The following is a 19739-nucleotide window of genomic DNA, read 5'->3' on the forward strand; positions in this document are numbered from 1 at the left end:
GAGTTTGGCAGGTCCTTATAAAATGAAATATAGCCCAGCTGATGTGGTTCAGTGGTTGAGCGGTGACCCTGCACCAACAGGTCGCCGGTTCGATTCCCGGTCAGGACACATGCCCAAGGTGTGGGCCCGATCCCCAGTGGGGGGCATGCAGGAGGCCGCCAGTCAATGTTCTCTCTCATCGATGTTTCTCTCTCTCCCTCTCCCCTCCTCTCTCTCTAAAATCAATAAAGAAAAAAAGTGAAACATAAACTTGCCCTATCAGCCGACCAATCCCACTCCTAGGTATTTACCCGAGAGAAATAAAAATGTGCGGGAGCCTGTATGGGAATGTTGATAGTGGCCTCACTTGTAATCCACCCCAAACTGGAAACTGAAATGACCTTCAACTGGTGAACGGATCCATAAACTGTGCTCCATTCACAACATGAAACCTACTCAGAAATAAAGAGTGGACTACAGCTCCAGTAATGGGAAGAACACACAGTAATGGGCTGCGTTGTGCTAAGTGAAAGAAGCCAGACTCATGGCTACTTCCTGAATGGCTCCATTTAGATGAAATTCTGGAAAGGGCAAAACTACAGAGACAAAAAGCAGTCCAGTGGTTGCTGGAAAAAAACCTTCAGTAATTCTTTCAAATATGGTCTATGGATGAAAAAAGCCATTTAACTTTTTATCCCCCAAGATTTATTGAGGTATACTTATAATAAAATTCATCCTTTTTAGGTGTACATTTCTATGAATTTTGAGCTTACACAGTCACGTAACCAGCACCACAAAGAGTTCCCTTGTTGCTCTCTGTAGTTAGTCCCTTCTCCCAGCTCCTGGCAACCTCTGATCTGGCTTCTGTCCCTATCATTTTGCTTTTTCCACATGTCATGTAAATAGAATCAAACAATATATGGCCTTTTAAATCTGGCTTCTTTTACTTAGCATAAAGCTTTTTCTTTTTAAATCCTCACCGAGGTTTTTCCATTTTTGTTCAGATAGAGTGGGAGGGAGAGAGAGGAGGAGAGGGAGAGAAACATCGATGTGAGAGAGACACATAGACTAGCTGCCTCCCGCACGACCCTGACCAGGGCCAGGGATGAACCGCAACTGAGGTACGTGCCCTTGACTGGAATTGAACCTGCAACTCATTGGTCTGCAGGCCAACGCTCTAATGGCTGAGCCAAACCGGCCAGGGTTTAGCCTAGTGCTTTTGAGGGTCATTATGGTATTGCATGTATGGGGACTTTTGAAATCCAAAGGAATAGTTGCCATCAGTCATCGGTGCTGTTCGCCAAATATTTCTGGTTGCTTGTTTTCCGGTCATAATATCATTGTCTTCCTGGCTCTCTTGTGGTTGAGGGGGGCCATGTGATTAGTTCTGGCCAATAATTTGTGAGTACATGTCCCTTCTGGGCCACACCATTTAGATGACAACGCAAAACCCTGTTGAGATCTCTCTTTTCCCTGCCACAGTGATGGGCAACATTTGCAAAGGTGGCTGCTCTGTCTTCCTGAATCTTGGAGTGACTACAACAGCAGAGTCCACTGCCAACCTGTGATGGACAGGCAGACAAAAGATAGGCAGCATGAACCAGAAACACACCTTTATGGGTTTAAGCCATTGAGATTTGGGTGTGGTTTGTTATAGCACATCCTGTATTGACACATATAGAAGGCTTGTGTTTTTAGCACTTTGGGGAATTTTCTTTATTATTTCCTCTCTCTGTTTTTTCTTCTGTCTCTCTCACTTTCCTCTTTCTTTCTGGAACTGTTAGGCAGGTTTTGGAACTTTTGAATGTATCTTCAATGTCACTTAATTTCCTCTCTGACCTTCTGGCAGTTTTCTGGGAGAAATTCTCAGATTAATCTTTAAAAAATTTTTTTTTCTTTATTGATTTGAGAGAGAGAGAGAGAGGAAGGGAGAGGGAAAGAGATAGAAACATTGATTGGCCGCCTCCTGCATGCCCTCCACTGGGGATCGGGCCCACAACCTGGGCATGTGCCTTGACCAGGAATCGAACCAGTGACTTCTTGGTGCATGGGCTGAGGCTCAACCACTGAGCCACACCTGCCGGGCTCAGATTAATCTTTTAGCTTACTACTGTGTTTCCAGCCATATTCATTTCGCTATCCAGCCTTTTCTTTTTATTTATAATTTTGTATTTCTATTTCTTTTCCAAGACCTCTACTTGCTTCTTCTCCATAATGGATTGTTGCTTAATGCATGTGTAATCTTCTGCATTCTATCTAAGGCTATTAATTATGTTAAAAGTCTACTGTTCTGTTAACGTTTCCCCTTTACTTGTTAGTTCTCAGGTACCTCTCTTCCAGAGCACTGGCTTTCTTTTACTTAGTTTGCTGACTTTTAGTGGTTTGTAATACTTTTTTTTTTTTTTTTATCCTCACCCGAGGACATTTTTCCATTTTTTGTTCAGATAGAGTAGGAGGGAGAGAGAGAGAGAGAAACATCGACGTGAAAGAGACACATTGAGTGACGGCCACCTGCATGACCCAACCAGGGCCGGGGACAAACTGCAACCGAGGTACGTGCCCTTAGTGGGAACTGAACCCGGGTCTCTCTGGACTGCAGGCTGACGCTCTAACGGCTGAGCTAAACCAGCCAGCGCTGTAATACTTTGTATTTGGGGATTCCTATCTGCCTGATTGCTGATTTGATTACAGTGGAGTGATCACAACGCTTCTGATTTCTGGAGAGGAAACAGCTGGCTACCTGGGCATCTGTGGTCTGCTGGGTGTGAGAGCTCTTTGTCCTTCAGGGAGTTCTCAGCTCCCTGGGGCATCGCACTGCGTGCCCCTCTGTACCGCTCAGTACAAAGGGAGGTGGGGGCCTCAGCCTAGTTCTGGAAAAGTACCACCGACACCTTGTAGCCATTGATTGTGAACTTGGTGACCCCCCCAGAGCTCACTCTTGGTGGTCCTCTGCTTCCTGCATTTTAAACTGTGCTTTTCCTCAAGTCTTGTTTCTTCTCTAATAACAATCTTTAGTAATTTATAGTGAGGATTACACAAAGCATGTGTGTGCACCAAATATGGCCCGTAGATAGCCAGTGTTTAGCATCAGCCTTAGAGGTTATCTTAAGGAAATGGGTGTTTATTTTTTTAAATAAAAAAGTATACATCCTCCTTCATGGATGTCTTTTGTGTTAAGAAACCAAACAGAAATAAAGAGTATACTCCCCTGCAAAAAGTATACAAGTAATACTTGTTTCTTTTGGAAATTAGAAAAGATAGATAAGCATAAAGAAGAAAAATAAAAACCAACCCCACCCAGAGACAACCAGATAACTGGTGGTAGTTAACATGGTGCACTTTCTGACATACACACATAAATATGCAAATTTATTTATTTTTGAAATTGATATCAAATTCTGATAACTTTTTAAAAGTTGTTTTCCACCCAACAATATACATCATGGATGTCTTTGCAAGTCAATAGATATATATTTGCATAATTTAATATGTAGTGTTCCACTGTATTTGGGGCTAGAATATATCCAACGATTTCCCTATGTTGTAGGACAATGAAAAGCTAGGAAAATTCTGGGACATGCAGAATAGGGAAACCGAGGCAGGAAAGTTCAAGTCAAAAAGCTTTGCAGGCCACTGGTAGCAGGGCCTTATTTATTTATTTTTTAAATGTGCCCCTAGGGGGAACCGAACCTGGGATTCTCTGGTCAGCAGGCCGTCCAAGCGACAGTCCAACCGCTGAGCCAAACCAGCCAGGGTAGAGGGCCTTATCCTAAGAACAAAGGGTTAAAACCTCTCCTTCTCACAGAAGAATTCAGGAGAGGAAGGAGAGGGGAAGAGGAAGAGGAGGAGGAGGAATTAGAGATCACTTAGTGCAAATCATCCTAAAGTTGTTAGAACAGCAGGGAGGAGGGGAAAATAGGAGTTAAAAAAACAAAAACAAAAAAAGGCCAGGTACTTCCCATAAATTGTGGGAAAGCCATAAGAAAGAAAGGGGGAGACTTTTAGAGTTAATCTGTAGCAGGATATCTAACATAAGAATAAAAAACAACAACAGCCCCGCCGGGTGTGGCTCAGTGGTTGAGCTTCAACCCATGTACCAAGAGGTCACCAGTTCAATTCCTGGTCAGGGCACATGCCCAGGTTGTGGGCCCAATTCCCAGTAGGGGGCATGCAGGAAGCCAATGTTCTCTCTCATCGATGTTTCTATCTCTCTCTCTCCTTCTTCCTTCCTCTCTCCCTAAAATCAATTAAAAAAAAATCTTAAAAAAACCCCAAACCAACAGCACTTACAGACAGAAGGGTATATAAAGCAGAAACCGCCCACCCCACTTGCTCTTCAGATTAGCTGAGAGTCCATCTGTGCTTTATGAGCCAGATTTTTGTTTGCTTGCTTTGCTTCATTAATAAATGAACATGCTTTAATTTTTATATAAATTCACTTGCATTAATGTTTTTTTCACTTGCATTAATGTTTTAATAAATTCACTGAACCCAACACAAATATCTAGAGTATCTCATTTAAATTCTCTTTTTGTTGTTTTTTGTTAATCTTCACTAGAGAATATTTTTCCATTGATTTTTAGATAGAATGGAAAGGAGGGAGGGAGAGAGGGAGAGAGAGAGGGAGACAGGGAGAGAGGGAGGGAGGGAGGGGGGAAGGGAGGGAGAGAAGAAGAGAAGGAGAGAAGGAGGAGGAGAAGGAGGAGGGAGAGGAGGAGGAGGAGGAGGAGAAGGAGAGAATCATTGGTTGCTTCCCACATGACCCCCATGGGGACTGGGATCAAACCTGCAACCCAGGTAGTGCCCTTGACCGAGAATTGAACCTTTGGTCTGTGGACTGATGCTCTAACCACTGAGAAAACCAGCCAGGGCTATTTCAATTCATTTATATGAGAAAACAAGGGTCGAGGTTGGGGACAGCCTGCTCCTTCTGATTCAGGGGGCTGTCCAATAACCCCTCTCTGGGGTCTGTGAGGTGCTTCTCACACCTCTTGTTAGACATTACATTGTTTCTGTTCACGCTTAATAAATGGGCTACAATCATCATCTTTGTACACATATCTTTAGGATACAGTTCGAAGTGGAACTGCTGTGTCATATATATCTGAGCATGTAAGAGTTTATGGAGAAGAGCATTTTCAGATTAAGGAAGGCAACTCAAAGGCTGGACTTTCAGATATTTGCAATCAGGAGGGAGTCCCAAGCGGTGGTTCCCGCAAAGGGGTTGGGGATCTCAAACTCACACCAGGAACTGGCCATCCCTTGTGACTATCCCTCCCTAGAGACATCTAGGAAAGGAGTTAGTGCAGCCAGTTTGGTGAGCCCTTTCTCCCTTCCATTCCCAACACCCTCCCCTTCGGGAGGGCAGGGCAGTCAGCCTCCATCCAAATCTGGAAGTGAAACTTGCTTCAAAGCAGAGCACGGGTGAGTCAGTAGAGGACTCACGAGGTCCGGCCAGGGCTCAGAAGGCTGCTCTGGGCCCAGGCGCCCCACTGGGCCTCTTGAAGCCCTGCCACCCCCACCCCCCCTCCACACTGCCCCCATCCCAGGCTGTAGGTCAAAAGTGGTTGAGTGTTGGCATTATTTAGGTACCTCTGGTCTGGTTGGTTCAGTTCTTTCCGTCTGCAGTACATTTATTTAGCACTCATTCTGGGCTAGTTGCAGAGAAGCACTTCGTAGTAATTGTTTAACTGTCGCAACTTTCTGAGGCATCAGAATCGTTCCTCCCTTGTCAGAAAACAAGACTCCGGCTCAGAGGTTCCCCTTTTGGCGCTGTTTAGGGGCTGCCTCACCCTCCAAACTCGAGATCTCAACTAGCGCCTCTGCCACTTACTGTGCCGCCCCAGGAAACTGTCTCCACTCGGCAGGACCGGTTTCCTTCTCAGTGGGGTCTCAGTGGGGTCTCAGTGAGACGTCTCCTTGATCTTGTTCGCACGTTAGAAAAATCCCCGTGGGATTCAGCGACTCAGTCTTCTCATCAATAAAATGGGGACAACAACCCCAGTGCAAAAGCGCACCAGGGATGAGCTGTTAGGACGCAGTTCCGGGGCCGGCGAGGGGGAGGGAGCCCCACCCCCACCCACCACGTGGAGGGTCCGCCCCACCCGCAGCGTGGGGCGGGGTCAGCGCGGCCAGGGCACTGGCCAATGGCACAACGCGGCCGCCGGTCCCACCGCCCCCGGGCAGCCCCGAGGGGAGGGGGCGGCGAGAGGCGGGGCTCGGAGGCGTGGCCTCCGCTCCCCCGCCCTTTTTTCTTTTTGTCCGCCTAGATACCGAAAGGCCCCCTGCGCCTTTAAGAGGCCGCCGCGGGCAGCCGATTGGCCAAGACGCGCCGGTGACGTCACGCCGGGGCCGGCGCCGAGGCGGCCCCGTCCGCCCGCGCCCTCCCTCTCCCGCCCCGCCGCAAGCTCGCGGGCAGTCGGCGCGCGGGCCGGGCCGGCGTCCGCTCAGCCTCGCTCGCGCGCGTCGCCCCGGGCCCCAGGGGATGCCCCCGGCCGGGCGCTCCCATGGCCGCCCAAGTCTTCATGTGCTCCCCGCGCCGGCCCAGCAGCCCGGGCCGCCCGGCGCTGCTCCAATCCCCGGCGCCTGAGGACGACGACGACTCGGACACGGATGAGCCGTCCCCGCCGCCCGCCGGCGGCGCGGCCACCGCGGCCCGGGCCCACGCGAGCGCCGCGCCGCCGCCGCCCTGGGCCGGGCCGGGCCGCGAGGAGCCTCCGCGCCGCCAGCAGATCATCCACAGCGGCCACTTCATGGTGTCGTCGCCGCACCGCGAGCACCCGCCCAAGAAGGGCTACGATTTCGACACGGTCAACAAGCAGACGTGCCAGACCTACAGCTTCGGCAAGACCAGCTCCTGCCACCTGTCCATCGACGCCTCGCTCACCAAGCTCTTCGAGTGCATGACCCTGGCCTATAGGTAGGGGACCCGGCGACACCCGTCCGGCCCCACCTGTCGGGCCGCGCTCCCTTCTCGGACGAAATAAGCTTGCGCGCGGGGGGGGGGGGGCTGGGCCGCCGGGGGCTCCCCTTGGCTCCGTGCATTCCCTTTGGGTCGTCCCCTTCGGGAGGGTGCCTGGGTCTGGGGTCCCGGCCTCTGCCCCGGTCAGCAGTGCTCGCGTTCTTCCAGCCCGCGTTCCCCATCCAGGCCCTGCCCTCCAGTGTCCCGAGGCCAGCGATTTTGGACGAGAGGGGTGTACATACAGAGCTGCCCCTCATTCCTCCCGCCCCCCGACGCTTTGTGTGTTTCCGGCAGTGTTGTGGTTACGAACACCTGTCCGGGGGGGGCTTAAGTGCGGGTTCCAGGCTTGGACGGTCGTGCAGAATCTCGGAGCCCAGTTTCCGCTCTGATAAAGGGGGTGACAGTCCGATCTGCTTCCCTGGGCCGGGGTGGGGAGGGGACGAGACAGGTCGAGTGCTGACTCCAGTGCTGGCTTCTGGTTAGATGCTCCAGCTGTTAGCTCCTTCTCTCGTCCCCGCAGAGGGAGGCTGGGTCTCCTCCCGTCCCCTCGATCGGGAAACCCTCCCCCAGCTCGGGAGGGGCCCTGGGTGTCTCCCAGGAAGACTTTTTGGAGCCACGGCTATTAGAGGTGCAGTGTGTCCCCCTGGCAAGTTGGAGGGTTCTCTGGCCGGCCCTGAAACATTATATGGAGATGCCAGTGTTCAGGGCAGGCATCCCAGACTCCATCCTGACATGTGGATTGGGCCCTGGGCAGAGGTCTCTGTTTTCCTAAGCGGCTGAAATGCCTGGCCCTCCCTTTCCATTCTCCCATTCTCTTCCTTCCTCCGTGTGTGTGTGTGTGTGTGTGTGTGTGTGTGGTATTTACCTTGGGTAACTTCTGCCTCAGCAGCAGAAGCACTTTGGACTAGCTACAGTGCAGAGAGCCCAGTCCTGCACACCAGCTCATACCTGGTAGGATCTCTGCTAAGCCAGGCCTGTTGATTTAGTAACTGGACTGGCTGGGGCTGTCTTAGGGTCTTCTCTGCAGGCAGCCTAGTAAGTTTCCTAGCAGATTCCAGGAAAGTGTAAAGAAGAGTAGGTACACCCCCAACCCCTCTTGTTTTGGAGAGCCACGAGCCCGGAATACATCCAAGTTAAAACATTACGCATTTACCTGAAGTGAAAACACTGGATGCAGAGCTCCCGGGTGACATTTTCCTTTTCTGGAATAAATGATTAATCCATTTGTTCTTTTGTTATGTTCCTGAAATGCCCCCACCCTCCCATTTCCTCCCAAGCTTTCCCTAATGGTTTGTTTGCCACAGGCCGCGTAGGTTACCCATCACGCTTCCCCCACCCCTTCACGGCGCATTGGCCGGCTCTGCTCTGCCTCTCTGGTCTTGCCAGTTTGAGCTGGCACTGAGCCTGTGGAGATGTTCTTTCTTCCTTTTGTGTTAAACAAATGGTATTGAGATTGCAGCCCTCTCTGCCTCCTTTTTGGCCTGCTTACTACACCTCCGATTTTGATAACCTCCGCTGGAATCAAACCCAACTACATCATATGTGTGCTCCAGGGTGACAGAGCCCTTCACACACAACGAGGGGTGAAAGACAGGAATTCGTTTTATTAAAAGAAGTTTGTCCTTTTATTTTAATATAAACTCCATGTATGGAAAGAGAATGGATGACTGAGTAGCAGGAGGTATGGGCTAGAAAGCCCCCACCTAAACTCTGCTAAAGGAGAATATAAAACCAGTCTTCTCCTTTGCCCCCAGTTTGATAACCTAAAGGCTGCTTGTTAAATAAAACCAGGGAATTTTAGTAATGGCATTCCCCCCACGACACTTCTTTCAAAAATATTTTGGCAACTGGCCATTACTTAATTAACTTTCTTGATTGCAAAATGTACCCTTAGTTTGGTTGGAGACTTACCTTGCTCTTAACACCTCCCACCCCTGCTGGCTCAAGTCCTACCACTGCGGTCCCTGATGGGTATCTGCCGAGTAGTTTCTCATGGAGGTGCTCTGTCTCTGTGTGAAGCCGTTTTGGATGGCTCTCGAGTTGAGTTGGCAGCGTGGAACTTTGGTACAGAGTGACAGAGGAATGACCCAAAGCCAGTTGTCTGGGCTGTAGCCTCTGGCTCAGAAAGCAGCACAGGAGCAGAAGGGAATTTCTGACCTTAGCTAGCTGGCTTTCAAAGAAGCAGGGTCCAGGTGTGTGGGGGGAGGGCAACCAGGGGAGAAGACTTAAACTCAGAGATGGTCTGACTTCTCTTTCGGTTGGGCCTGACCCTTTACCACTGTTTCCAGGTTTTCTCCTTCTCCTTGGCCAAGAGGAAGGCCAACTGGGCCTCCTCTTGGCCTTCCTCTTCTGTGTGACTGTTTCTGGCCTGGGCCCTTTCTAACCAACTTCCTGTCTGTCCCCTGGCCTCTTCGTTCTAGCTGCCTAACTCTCCCTGGTACACTCTGTGCTTTTTTTTGTTTGTTTGGTTTCCTGTAAACTGCTGCCTTCCAGCTGTTTCCAGATGAGGTTCAACAGCTCTTTGGGGGAGGAACTAAGTGCAGGGGAAGTTGTGGTTATTTTTTCCCCAGTCCTGTGAAGTGGTCTAGGGATTCTGAATATGATCTGTTCCTGAACATGCAAAGTCTTGGACTCCTGAAGGGTCTTTGGCAAGACTGACTTTGGCTGGGGAAATAGGATGTTTGAGAAATTGGGACTATGTGAGTGCCCAGTGGCCCACGTGGGTAAATAACAGTGCTGATAGGACTCCAACTTCATGTAGTTTCCTTTTTTTTCCTCAAAATTATTGTTATTATTACTTAATCCTCACCCGAGGATATTTTTCTATTTTATCTTCAGATAGAGTGGGAGGGAGGGGGAGAGAGAGAGAGACAGACACACACACACACACACACACACACACACACACAATCGATTGGTTGCCTCCTGCACAGATCAGAATCAAACTCTCAACTCATTGGTCCAAGGGCCAGCACTCTAACCGCTGAGCCAAACTAGCCAGGACCCAAGTAGTTTCCTTGAAATCATGTCCTTCCCACTCTGTGATGCTCAAAAGCCCCATATCGAAACATTTGGATTTCATCCTACATCACATGTTCAGTGATTGGGACGTTTGGAGGGGAAACGTTTGCTTTTCCCCAGGCAAAACTTACATGATCAGAGCTTACCTTTTCTCAGCCTTTCTGTCAGCCACTGTAAATGGGGAGGATAAAACAGCCCTGCAGGGCGAATGTTAGGATTAACTAAAATAATGTCTGTGAATGTGTCTAATACCTGGCAAATAACAGGGAGGTTTAACAGGCAGAATCCAACTCTGTGTCCTCATTCAACTGACATTGACTGGGAGCCCAAGTTTCTCATCTGTAAACTGAAGAAAATAATGTGTTTGACTGGGTTCTTTTAGTGTGGCTTTCAAATGTCTGCTTGACAAATACTAAATAGATGCATTCTTAGTTTGCCCATACTTTCTAAGGCTCTACAATGGAGCTGTATACTCTAGAACATAGATCATGGTTCTTGCCCTCTTAGCATTTTCAAGAATGTCACACATGTAAATCACCCACACAGATTTTGAATGCATCTAGTATGTAGCTTTTTGTGGTTGGTTTTGGTTTCACTTCTCTACCTTTTGATTTTTTTTTAAATATGTTTTTAATGATTTTTTAGAGAGAGGAAGGGAGAGACAAACATTGAAATACATCCATCACCTGTCTCCTGCACGTTCCCCCACCGGGGATCAAGCCTGCAACCTGAGCATGTGCCCTGACTGAGAATTGATCCGGGACCTCTCAGTCCATGGTATCATGCTCAGTCCACTGAGCCACACTAGCCAGGCCACTTCTCTACCTTTTTTTTTTCCTCTCTACCTTTTTATGTAGCTGTTTATTAGGGAGCCTCGGTGTCAATGTCTGGGGAGGGGTGATGGTCTTTTTATCTAGTCAGAGATAAGCAGTAGCTTTCTGCACAATGGGTTTCTGCTGCAGTGGGGATTTGAGGAGACCTTTTGGTTTGGACCTGTAAGATAGCCTCAGGATGCAGCTGTCTAGACTGTCACCCCAAGTAAGTGTGGCCTGTACAGCAATCCTCTGATCCTGACCCAAGGCAGGAATCTCTGTTAGATTTAGGAATCGCAGGGATTAAAGGTTTAGAGCACTCTGCCCTTCTTTCTAATGGTAGGCTTGGTAACTAGTTGTAAATGGGAACTATGTACACAAATGACTAAGTTCATTTTACTCTTCTGCAACCATGCTGAAGACATGCAAGTTTTCTTTTCCCTGTGCTTTCTTTAGTCTTCAGTCATTATATAGTGTGCCATTAAAGAGTTGGGGGGGGAGTGAGGCCTTCAGAGATGAGGACAGGCTCTGTCCTCAGGGAGCTCGCAAACTTGGGATGGGAGACAGATAAACAGACAGTTGTAGAAGAGTTAGCAGGGATAAACACGTGAACCAGGTCTATGGTGGTACCTAGCACTGAGTGTGCATTTACGTAATTGGTATCAGTGTGGACACTTTGTCCTGACGTCAGGGTTCAGTGTGTATTTCCCCTTCCCCGTGCTAACTGTTAAGCATCGTGGATCACCTTCCCAGCAGGAAGCCCAGTGTTCCTTTCACCTATCTTCTCCCCTTCAGTAGTCCAGGACCTGATTTCCTTTGTGTATAGAGGCCGACTTGCTAACTGCCGTGATGATGGGTAGGTGAAGAAGGGTGATACCACTGGGAAGGTCCTGGGAAAAGAGGCTAGAGGAGAGGGTGGTGGGAGTTTATTGCTAGGGTAGGAAAAGAGAATTCAGATGAACTGAGCCAAGTACTATATACTAAATTCTCGTCATGTTATCTTAAGCATTTCTCACAATAACCTTCTCAGGTGGGTGATAGTAGTGTTCTTATTTTTCATATTTAAAAAAAAAAAAAAAAAAAAAAGGGGAAAGAAAACCTGAGCTTAGAAGTTAATTTGTCCTGTCACTGAGAGGTTAGGCAACTTGTCCAAGGCAATGTCTAGAGCTGAAATGTAACCTCCCTTATCTACTCACAAAAGTCTGCAGTTTTGTTAGAGAGAAGGCGAAGATGCAATTCCTCTCCTAATGGAAGGCATGGGAATCCAAGGTGGGGAAGATGCATGCCATCAGGCGGCTCCCAGCCCTTCAGGGCTGCATTCCCTGCTGGTGGAATCCTGCCTTCCTTCAAGACTCAGCTGCAGCACCAGTTGCCTAGTAAACCCAGAGGGAGTGAACGCAACACCATCGTCCTCTGTAAATCCACAACCTTATGGATGCTGCCTTGTGTCATTACGTAGACCTGAGGTACTAGGATTTCGACTGTCTTCACCTTTGATTTGCCAGTAGAGCCTAACAGTGTCTGGCACATGCTGAGTGATTAAGAAATGTATGTGGAATTGAAAAGGGAAGCTCAGGTACCTGGGCTTACTTCTGGTGAACTTTGCTTATTTTCAGCTGTGCAAAGACAAACCACTTCTATGGAACAGTGCTCTTGGGGACACAATAGTAAACAGGACAGATGAGTCGTCTCTCCTCATGGAGTTTATATTCTAGTAGGAGAATCAGTAAGCAAAACAGATTTATTACATTGTTCGTGCAGCGAAGAACACGTAGCAAGAGGGAAGATAGCAAGTGACAAGGGGTGAGCAGATCTGAAGTCCTTTGAGGAGGTGACATTTTAGGTTGAATTGCAACCTGAGTGGATAGTCATTCCAGGTATTAAAAGAGCCCTAGGCAAAGCCCAAGGTATGATAAATTTGGCACAGTTCAGGGCTAGAAAAAGGGCCAGCAAAGCATGGCTGGAATGTTGGGGGGAGGGAGGAGTGGTCAGAATGACTGAAGAGGGCAGGGGCCTTGTTGGCCTTGGTAAGAAGTTAGCAAATTGTGCTCATTGCACTGGGGAGTACGGCTTGTTGAGGCTGCTCTGTGGAAACTAGTCAATAGGAGGTCATGAGTGGAAATGGGTACCACTGGGGGGCTGCTGGCACCATTCTCAGATGAGGATGGTAGCAGTGGGGGCGATGAGAAGTGGATGATTCAAGGTGGGTTTTGAACTTGCGGATGGATTGGACATTTAGGAGCCATTACTAAAGGAGGAAGCTGAGAAGGTCCAGTCAGCTGCGTGGCCACTGCTGCTCTGCACAGTAAACTTGGCTGCCCTGGGCCACCCTGACAGATGGAGCTGTGGGTGGGGCAGCCTCCCTGAAGGGGCTGTGCGGGGGGTGACCCAGTGAGGTCCTCACTATTGCCAGAGCAATTTTCTGCTTAGCACTAACCAGTCCAGGCGCCCTGGGTTCCTCTGTCTGTGCTGCTCCGTCTTGCTTCCCCAACCTCTCTCGTGCCTCATGATGGGGCTAATAGAGGAGGGGAGGTTTTGGAGTTTCAAGATTGCTTTCGGAGAGTAGTGTTTTCTCGTGAAATATATAGTATCATATTTCCTGAATGGTGTGTTTACTCAGTTGGGGCTGGATGTGATGGAGGAACGTAGCCTAGTCTTGAATGCCCTAAAGATACTTCTCCAAATCTAGCATCTTTAATGTATCCGGGGTTAGACCCCGGTGTCTAAGATCTGGAAAAATGATTCCAGAAACAATTCTTTTTCATTAGCGTTTGAATCTCAGAAGTACACATAAATAATCCAGCTGAGGACCAGTGAAGAGGAAAGCTAGTCAGAGCTCACAGAGGGAGCGAGAGAGCCAGGCTACTGGCAGAGACAGAGGTTTGGGGGGTGTCAGTTGCACTGGAGAGGGGGACATGGGGATTGTGGAGGCACGCTTTCACTGTTGGGGAACACTCTTCTCTGAGTAGGAAGACTGGAGAGCTGGTTATGATTCCTTCCCTCTGCAGCTCGCCAGCCTCTTTGGTCAGTGACCATGAGACATACTCAGTCATCAAAACAAGTAGCTTCTTATGTAGAAAGTAAAGGGATTAAACTAGCTTCTAGATATTTACCAGTATTCTAGGTTTAAAAAAAATCTACAGAACTTCTTCATATGCTCACATGGTAACTGGTCCATTTGCAAATGGACCACCTTGTCTTATGGGACTTATCCAGATAGCTTGATACTGAGCTTTAGAGAAAGTTAATTTATAAATCTTTTTGTTTATTAAAATGAAACACTTGCAGCGAATTGTTAAAACTATATATGTTTTCAGTTAGCTGTTTTAAACAAACATTTTCTTGTTGAGTAGCAGGGTCTTTTCAATTGCCTCCTTTGTTTTTAAAATTATTAAACGGGTCTTCTGCTTTGGGGCGGGACTCTTTCATTCACTTGTACAAATAAGCTGTCGTTTAACAACTTTACTGAGGTGTAATTTACATATCATAAGATGCACTCATTTTAAGTGTGCAGTTCATTGAGTTTTCAGTTCTGAAATCAATGATCGCAATACAGTTTTAGAACTGGATTCCATCCCCTACTAAAATCCCTCATGTCCTTTTTTTTTTTATCCTCACCCGAGGATATTTTTCCATTTTTTGTACAGATAGAGTGGGAGGGAGAGAAAGGAAGAGACAGAGAGAGAGGGAAACATCGATGTGAAAGGGACACATCGAGTGGCTGCCACCCGCACGACCAACCAGGGCCGGGGACAAACTGCAACCGACGTACGTGCCCTTAGCGGGAACTGAACCCAGGTCTCTCCGAACCGCAGGCCGATGCTCTAACCGCTGAGCCAAACCGGCCAGGGCCCTCATGTCCTTTCATGGTTAATCTCAATTCCCACTTTAGCCCTAGACAACCACTAATCTGCTTTCTGTGTCTATGGATGATCTTTTCTAGACATTATGTATGTCTGACTTTTTTCTCTTAGCATGTTTTCATGGTTAACCCATGATATAGTGCATATCAGTGTCTTATTTGTTTTTATTGCTGAGTAGTATTCCATTGTATTAGTATACTGTTTTGTTTATCTACTCATTGACAGACATATCTTTGAAAGAAGCTTAGTACTTTCATTATTTGGGTATTAACGTTCCATTTCCTATAACAGAGTTCTCGTACAGATTCAGATAGGGACTTCCTTACACTGCGAGACCGGGAAATGGCAGTGAATTTGGTGGAAAGATGATTGTATTGGATTACCCAGGACAGTGATGCCACTGACTACTAACAACATATCACTTGGCCTCTCTAAGTCATGGGGTCCTTAACTGTTAAAAAAAATGGCAAGAGAGAGGGGCTTTGACTAGAATCATGGTTACCAACCTTATTTTTTTCATGGACCTTTTATTTTTGAGAGATACTGCCTTAGAAATGAGTTACATTGAGTAATAAGAAAGAACAAACTGCTGGTATGATTATGTGGAATGAAATAAGCAAATAAACCTTACCCAAAAGAATATATACCGATTCCACTTAACAAAATTCTAGAATGGGCACAACTAATCTGTGGTGAAAAAATCCCGCCAGTACTTGCCTCTGAGGGAGGTTGGAGAGGGGACCGACTGGGAAGGAGCAGGAGAGAGATCCTTGGAAGATGGTAATGTTTCATATCTTGATAGGGGATTGGGTACACATTTGTCAGAACTCATCGAATGATACAAGATTTGTGCATTTCACTGTATGCAAATCTTTCCAAACCCAAAGAGAAGCAGTGACAAATATTGAACTCTGGTTAATGTCATGCATGCGGATGTGTTGAGGGTGAAGTGCACTGGTGTTTGCAGCTCATTTGGAAATGCTTTAAAATGGCAGCTCTCGCCCTGGTCGGTTTGCCTCTGGTTAGAGTGTCAGCTCGTGGACTGAAGAGTCTCGGGTTTGATTCCTGGTCGATGGCATGTACCTCAGTTGCATCCCCTGCCCCTGTCAAGGGTCATGCGGGAGGCAACCACTTGATGTGTCTCTCTCACAGATGTTTCTCTGTCTCTCTCGCCCTCTTTCCCTTCCTCCCTTCCGCTTTATCTAAAAATCAATGGAATAATACCCTCAGGTAAGGATTAAAATAACAGCTCTTGCCCTGGCCAGGTAGCTCAGTTGTTAGAGCATCATCTTGATATGCCAAGGTTTCTGGTTTGATCCCCGTCAGGGCACATACAAGACACAGATGGGTAGAACAACATTTGATGTTTTTTTCTCTCTCTCTAAAAGCAATCAGTAAATAAAAAATTTAAAATAGCAGCTCTCATACTTTTTGGTCTCCGGACCCCTTTGCACTCTTAAATATTGGGAACCTCAAAGAGCTTTTGTTTTGTCCGTTATATCTATTGATTCTACCATATTAGAAATGAAAACTGGGTAAAATTTTAAATATTTGTTAAAGCATTTACAAAAATAAACCCATTACATGTTAACATAAATAATACATTTTTGTAGGAAATAACAGTTTTCCAAAAAAAAATTTTGAAGAGTGACATTGTTTTATACATTTGCAAATCTCTTTAATGTTTGGATAATGTTTAGTTAGAAGACAGCTGGATGCTTATATCTGCTTTTGCATTCCTGTTGCTATATCACGTCTGAAAAGCTGGGGAAAATTGTATTTATTTATTTAATCAATCCTCACCCGAGGACATTTTTCCATTTTTTTGTTCAGATAGAGTGGGAGGGGGGGGAGAGAGAGAGAGAGAAAGAGAGAGAGAGAGAGAAAGAAAGAAACATCGACGTGAAAGGGACACATCGAGTGGCTGCCACCCTCATGACCAACCAGGGCCAGAGACAAACTGCAACCGAGGTACATGCCCTTAGCGGGAACCAACCCGGGTTTCTCTTGACCACAGGCCGACACTCCAACCGCTGAGCCAAATTGGCCAGGGCTGTATTTATTTTTTAAATGACCACTGTGGCTTTATCAGGGGCAAATAAATTCTTTTTCTTTTTTTTCTTTATTGATGTTAGAGAGAGAGCTAAAAACATTGATAAGAGAGAACATCGATTGGCTGCGTCCTGCATGCCCCCAGTAGGGATCAGGCCCACAGTCTGGGCATGTGCCCTGACCGGGAATTGAACTGGCGACCTCTTGATGCATGGGTCGATGCTCAGCCACTGAGCCACACCGGCTGGGCAAATAAATACTTTTAAAAAAATCCTCAGCCAAGGGTATTTTTCCATTTTTGTTCAGATAGAGTGGGAGGGAGAGAGAGAGAAACATAGACGTAAGAGGGACATATAAAACCAGGACCAGCTACCCCTGCACCAAGAGGTTGCCGGTTCGATTCCCGGTCAGGGCACATGCCCAGGTTGTGGGCCCAATCCCCAGTGGGGGACATGCAGGAGGCAGTCAGTCGATGTTCTCTCTCATCGATGTTTCTCTCTCGCTCTCCCTCTCCCTTCTTCTCTCTCTAAAAATCAATAAAGAAAAAAACAAACAAAACATTTTTGCCCTGGCCGGTTTGGCTCAGCGGTTGGAGCATCGGCCTGCGGTCCGGAGAGACCCGGGTTCAGTTCCCGCTAAGGGCACGTACCTCGGTTGCAGTTTGTCCCCGGCCCTGGTTGGTTGTGCGGGTGGCAGCCACTCGATGTGTCCCTTTCACGTCGATGTTTCTCTCTCTCTCTCTCTGTTCCTCTCTCTCCCTCCCACTCTACCTGAACAAAAAATTGGAAAATGTCCTCGAGTGAGGATGATAAAACCAGGACCAGGGCGAACCGCAACCAAGGTATGTACCCTTGACCGTAATCAAACCCGAGACTCATTAGTCTGCGGGCCGATGCTCCAACCACTGAGCCAAATCAGCCAGGGCAAATAAATACTTGTTTAAATATTGAAAACTTTGGAATGAAGTACTGATCCATGCAACGACGTAGATGAACCTTGTAAACATGATGCTGAGTGAAAGAAGCCAGACACAAAGGCTCACCTGTTGTTATCCCATTTATAGAAATGTCCAGATTAGGCACATCCATAAAAGAGAAAGTAGAGAGTGGTCACCAGGGGAAAGGGAGAATGCAGTCACTGCTAATGGTTATGAGTTTTTTTAAGGGAGTGATAAAAATGCTCTAAAATTATAGAATGGTGGTAGTTGCACAACTCTGAATATACTAAAACCAGTAAACACTTTTAAAGTGAATTTCATGGTGTGTAAATTATGTCTCAATAAAGCTGTTATTTTTTAATAATTTAAAAACAGTTCAAGTTTTCAACATTAAGTTTAAGGAATCTGCCTTGGGAAGCACAGGACGATGTGATGTTAAAGATCTTAAATAATATCAGTGTCTAGAAATTCCATAATTCTTTATCTTCTATTTCTTCTGTATATAGAAAATGAGAGTGGTTGGGAAAGTGACCTGCCCTGAGCTTTTCCCCTAGATTAAAATGGACTCAGGAAGTGGTTCTCCACCTTGTCCCCTGGGTTACCAAATCACCTTCTGTAAGGTAATCCTGTTAAGACCTTTTTCCCTCTTAACATTATCTGTCAGGGGGTCACAAACTCAAACACCTGCATGGGCCAGGATATAAAGTGGGCCATCAGTAAGGCTAAGAGGACCTTTGCCATCTTTTATTTTCTGTCTTTCAGAGTCATGATTACAGAGAAACATTTCTTCATGATGAAAACCATGAAGGCATACATGAAATTGACTTGGTCTCAGTGATGGAAAGGCAATAGGGAACAGTGAGGTCTGTTATGAACTAGAGTATCTGTCTGTCTGGTCAAAAGGGGGCAGCCATCACTCAGCTCCAGGTGATTCTTGCTGTTTGGGAATATGAGCCCAGTGTTATAAGATCTAGCATATTTTAAAAATTGGAAGAAATCTCTATTTGTATGTGAACTCTACTTTTATTTTATTTTTTATTCCTCACCCAAGGATACTTTTCTATTTATTATCAGATAGAGTGGGAGGGAGGGAGGGAGAGGGAGACAGAGACAGAGACAGAGACAGAGACAGAAAGAAACATCAGTGTGATAGAGCCGCATCGACTGGTTGCCTCCTGCAGGACCCGACCAGGGCCAGGGATGAACCACAATCGAGGTACGTGCCCTTGACTGAAATCGAACCCGCAACTCATTGGTCTGCAGGCTGGCGCTCTAACCACTGAGCCAAACCGGCCAGGGCTCAATTTACGATTTAATGTCTGAGTTCAGGTATTAAGTATTCTGGGAAAATGAGTTAAATCTAGACTGGATTTAGTTTAGAAGCGAGTCTGATTTAGCCTGAGAGAGGAAGGAGTATGTTGTGCTGTTTGCCACAGGCACAAGGGAAATCTTAGTGTTCTCACTCTTCTGTGTGCTTTCTGCCCCAGGCTCTGTTCAAGATCCCAGGACTATAATCTTCTAGATGCAGAAGCTAAGACTGTCTGCCTGGTAAACCCCTGAAGTATGCCTGCTCCTAGTGGACAGTTACTCTGAGTTATGAGGGACTTGGGCAGTTATTTAAATGTTCTTGTCTTGGCCCTGGCCGGTTTGGCTCAGTGGTAGGGCATTGGCCTGCGGACCAATGAGTTGCGGGTTCAATTCTGGCCAAGGGCACGTACCTCAGTTGCGGTTTGTCCCTGGCCCTGGTCGGGGTCGTGTGGGAGGCAACCAGTCAATGTTTCCCTTTCATGTCGATGTTTCTCAATCTGTCCCTTTTTTTCCTCTCTCTCCCCCTCTCACTCTGTCTGAAGATAAACAGAAAAATATCCTCTGGTAAGAATTTTTTTAAAAAGTAATAAATAAATAAGTAATCTTGTCTTGGAGGTGGAAGGTTGAGTCTCCATTTTGTGAAATTCTTGGACCATAGGTTACTCTTAGCTTTACATTCCGTTTTGGACTATTGCCCCTTAACTTCACCACCGTGCTTGACTGGGGTGAGGCTGTTTCATGGGGTGATTCTGGGGTGAAGGAAAGAGATAGTAATTTGACTTAACTCCAGGCAGTTGATTTGCTTA

General features: G+C 47.0%; 1 protein-coding gene across 1 annotated transcript in view; it reads left to right on the top strand.

Annotated features, from left to right (window-relative positions):
• The first annotated feature begins 6391 nt into the window (after positions 1 to 6391).
• Positions 6392 to 19739, top strand: part of LOC118639805 (MLX interacting protein) — a 56424-nt gene continuing 43076 nt past the window's right edge. The window contains exon 1 of the mRNA XM_036276338.1: positions 6392 to 6898. Coding sequence (XP_036132231.1) covers positions 6486 to 6898 — 413 coding nt within the window. The 5' untranslated portion in view covers positions 6392 to 6485. The remainder of the gene's footprint in view (positions 6899 to 19739) is intronic.

This window comes from Molossus molossus, unplaced genomic scaffold (genome assembly GCF_014108415.1).
Source record: "Molossus molossus isolate mMolMol1 unplaced genomic scaffold, mMolMol1.p scaffold_m16_p_22, whole genome shotgun sequence".
NCBI lineage: Eukaryota > Metazoa > Chordata > Mammalia > Chiroptera > Molossidae > Molossus > Molossus molossus.